General features: G+C 36.2%; 1 protein-coding gene across 1 annotated transcript; it reads right to left on the bottom strand.

Annotated features, from left to right (window-relative positions):
* Positions 1–480: 480 nt before the first annotated feature.
* On the bottom strand, positions 481–1,462 carry LOC121219876 (putative gamma-glutamylcyclotransferase At3g02910). The gene has a single exon (XM_041098489.1). It carries the CDS (start codon positions 1,059–1,061, stop codon positions 561–563), a length of 501 nt encoding a protein of 166 aa, XP_040954423.1. The 5' UTR covers positions 1,062–1,462; the 3' UTR covers positions 481–560.
* Between the last annotated feature and the right edge of the window lie 1,092 nt (positions 1,463–2,554).

The following is a 2,554-nucleotide window of genomic DNA, read 5'->3' as shown; positions in this document are numbered from 1 at the left end:
CAAAGTCCAACGTGAGCTTTTCTTTATTGCTTACACAAATATTACAGTAATAAACAATTAAAGTATATTTAATATTTTTAATTTAATAAATTATCTATTTAAAATTTGTTCACTCGCAATTTAAATTATTATTATGATTTAGTTTAAGTACATGTATGTTGTTAACCTCGTTCCTTCTCATTGTATGAGACTTGTTGTAACTTCCTCATTACATATATATTTTTTGAAACGAGTCCATAATAACATCCACGTTGGAAGGGTCGTTAATTAAATATGGTTTTAGGGGATGCCAAGCACCAATCAAGGATATCACTGGTTACAATAAACCTGGTAGGTTTTTAATTTAAATTTTTTATAATTTATAAAATTTTAAATTATTGATAATAAAATTATATTTTAATTTCTTTTAAAAATTATAAAAAAAACATACTATTAAAATAATAAAACTATTACAAAAATATAAAATTTAATTCCACAGAATAGAAAACAAAGAAACTTCGTATAAAACCAATTGTAACCATACAATTTATTTGATTCAAACTGCACTTTAAAGGAGCAAATTAATCATCAGAGGTGATAAATGATGCAATATCATGAAGAATACTACCGCTTCCTGGAGCCCCATCCTCTTTTCCCTCTTTATCCCCAAACTCCGCCAAACCCACCTTCCCTTTCCTCTCCCACAACTTTTCCCCGAAACTCCGATGAGCGAAATAACCTTGCGCCGCCACCAAGACGCTATCTTTCCCTTCTTCGCACACTTGAATGGGTAATCGCTCGTAGTGTCCGATACTGGTGCCTTCCAGTTCATCCACTCGTACTAGTCCCTGAGCGGACACAGGGTACAACTCGCCCTTCACTCGATGACCGCATCCAGGGTGGTTGATGAGGTAGGGGATGCCGTGTGGGCCTATAACAAGTGGGTGGGATTGATGGATCACATAGGGTCCTAAAAAATTAGCGTCTTTTTTGCGGATAAGGTCTTGCATTAGGAAATGGTTTTGATGGCCTTGTTTCAAAGTTCCATTGCAGAAGAGCAGCGTCCTACTGGCTTCAGCCATGGAGATCGGCGGGCGAAACAGAGAAAAAAAGGAAGATGGTTTAGATGAGAAAAGTGTGAATAAAAAACGCTATTTCCTTGTTCGGACGGCATTGCGATGGGCTAAAAGCCCTCTTGAATGAAACCAATCCAGGATTCAAAACCCATTTAGGGAAAGAAAAGCCTGCCCAACTTTTATGAATATGCCCAATCCAAGATTCATACCTCAAATCTTGAATGTGAGAGATGATTTAAGCAAAAAAAAAAAAACAATGGATAGTCAAATAGATGATGGTTTTGACCAAAGATGCTGGGTGCTCTTGAGTCCCTTGGCAAAGCGCGTTATCCAACATCTAGAAAAACCTCCGATCGGCAATTTAATTAATTAAATTAGAACCATCTACGCCACTCTCCACTTACTTTGGCTTCACCTGATACCCACTCCAATTCATTTATTGTTATTTAATAAGGAAAAAAGGAAATAGCATTCGTGTGCGTATGTCTGTCGCCATTCGAATTGGCACGAGTCCCTAAAATGCGCTACTGAATTAAAAAAGAAAAAAATGAAACTGAAAGCGATAGATATAGATGTCTGATGTGAAACATCCAATGAAACAAAGAAGCTACAGTGAAATTTATCTGTGTGGACAAATACCAAAAGGGGACCTCCAAGTTCTATGCCCCCACATGACATGCCTTACATCCCATGTTCCAGTCCTCAAAATTTGTGAACTAAATGATAGGCTTCCTTTCTCCTCCTCTTTGCTTCACTTCACCCACAATTTGCTTTGATTTCAACGCCTCATATATTAGATATTTTATGCACTCTAATATTATCCTAACTCCATCAAATTCCACATCCTCACATACCCAAAAGATAAAAAAAAAAAAAGGTAATCACATTGAAAGATTGGTGGAGGATGCAAACTATACAAAGAGACAATGGAGAGATGCAACTGTGGTGGTGCAGAAAGGCATGTTCCTATGTACATTCTTGCCTGTACATTGTACACTGCCCAAACAAATATCCCCTCCATTGCATCGGTTTATGTGTAATCTCGGTTTAATTTATACACCACGCACGCTTTATCGCTTTGCTTGCATTGTATCTGATCAACTTCTCCTAAATTCTATATAGGTTGCCATGATATGGTAGGGCAACAATACTACAAACCTACAACACTGCATCATTAAGTTTTCAGCTCTTTGTTTTGGTTTGTTGTTCAAGTTACCGAAGACTACCCCTCCAAGATTTTGAATATATAGTCGGAAAGCTAGCTTCATTCATGGTTAAAGATGTAGGTTCAAGTAATAAGTTGATGGAATAAGTATCTTTGGGAGAGCTTTGTACTTCTTTTTAGGAATCCCACTTGACTTTAGTTTTAGTCATATTCTAATGTGACTATTGAATATAGAGAGGACTTAGATAAAAAAACAACAACAACAAAATCTTTAGATTCAAGCTTTGTAGATGAAAAAATAATTTTAAAAGAATTTTGCCTTCCATTTAAAGAT

The sequence above is a fragment of the Gossypium hirsutum genome, chromosome D08, assembly GCF_007990345.1.
Source record: "Gossypium hirsutum isolate 1008001.06 chromosome D08, Gossypium_hirsutum_v2.1, whole genome shotgun sequence".
Taxonomy (NCBI): Eukaryota; Viridiplantae; Streptophyta; class Magnoliopsida; order Malvales; family Malvaceae; genus Gossypium; species Gossypium hirsutum.
Note: the sequence above shows the minus strand (reverse complement) of the source record. Positions and strands in the feature narration are given on the sequence as shown.

Bases quoted from the DNA above. Each gene is read 5' to 3' on its own strand.
- LOC121219876 (XM_041098489.1), bottom strand. From the start codon at position 1,061: ATGGCTGAAGCCAGTAGGACGCTGCTCTTCTGCAATGGAACTTTGAAA.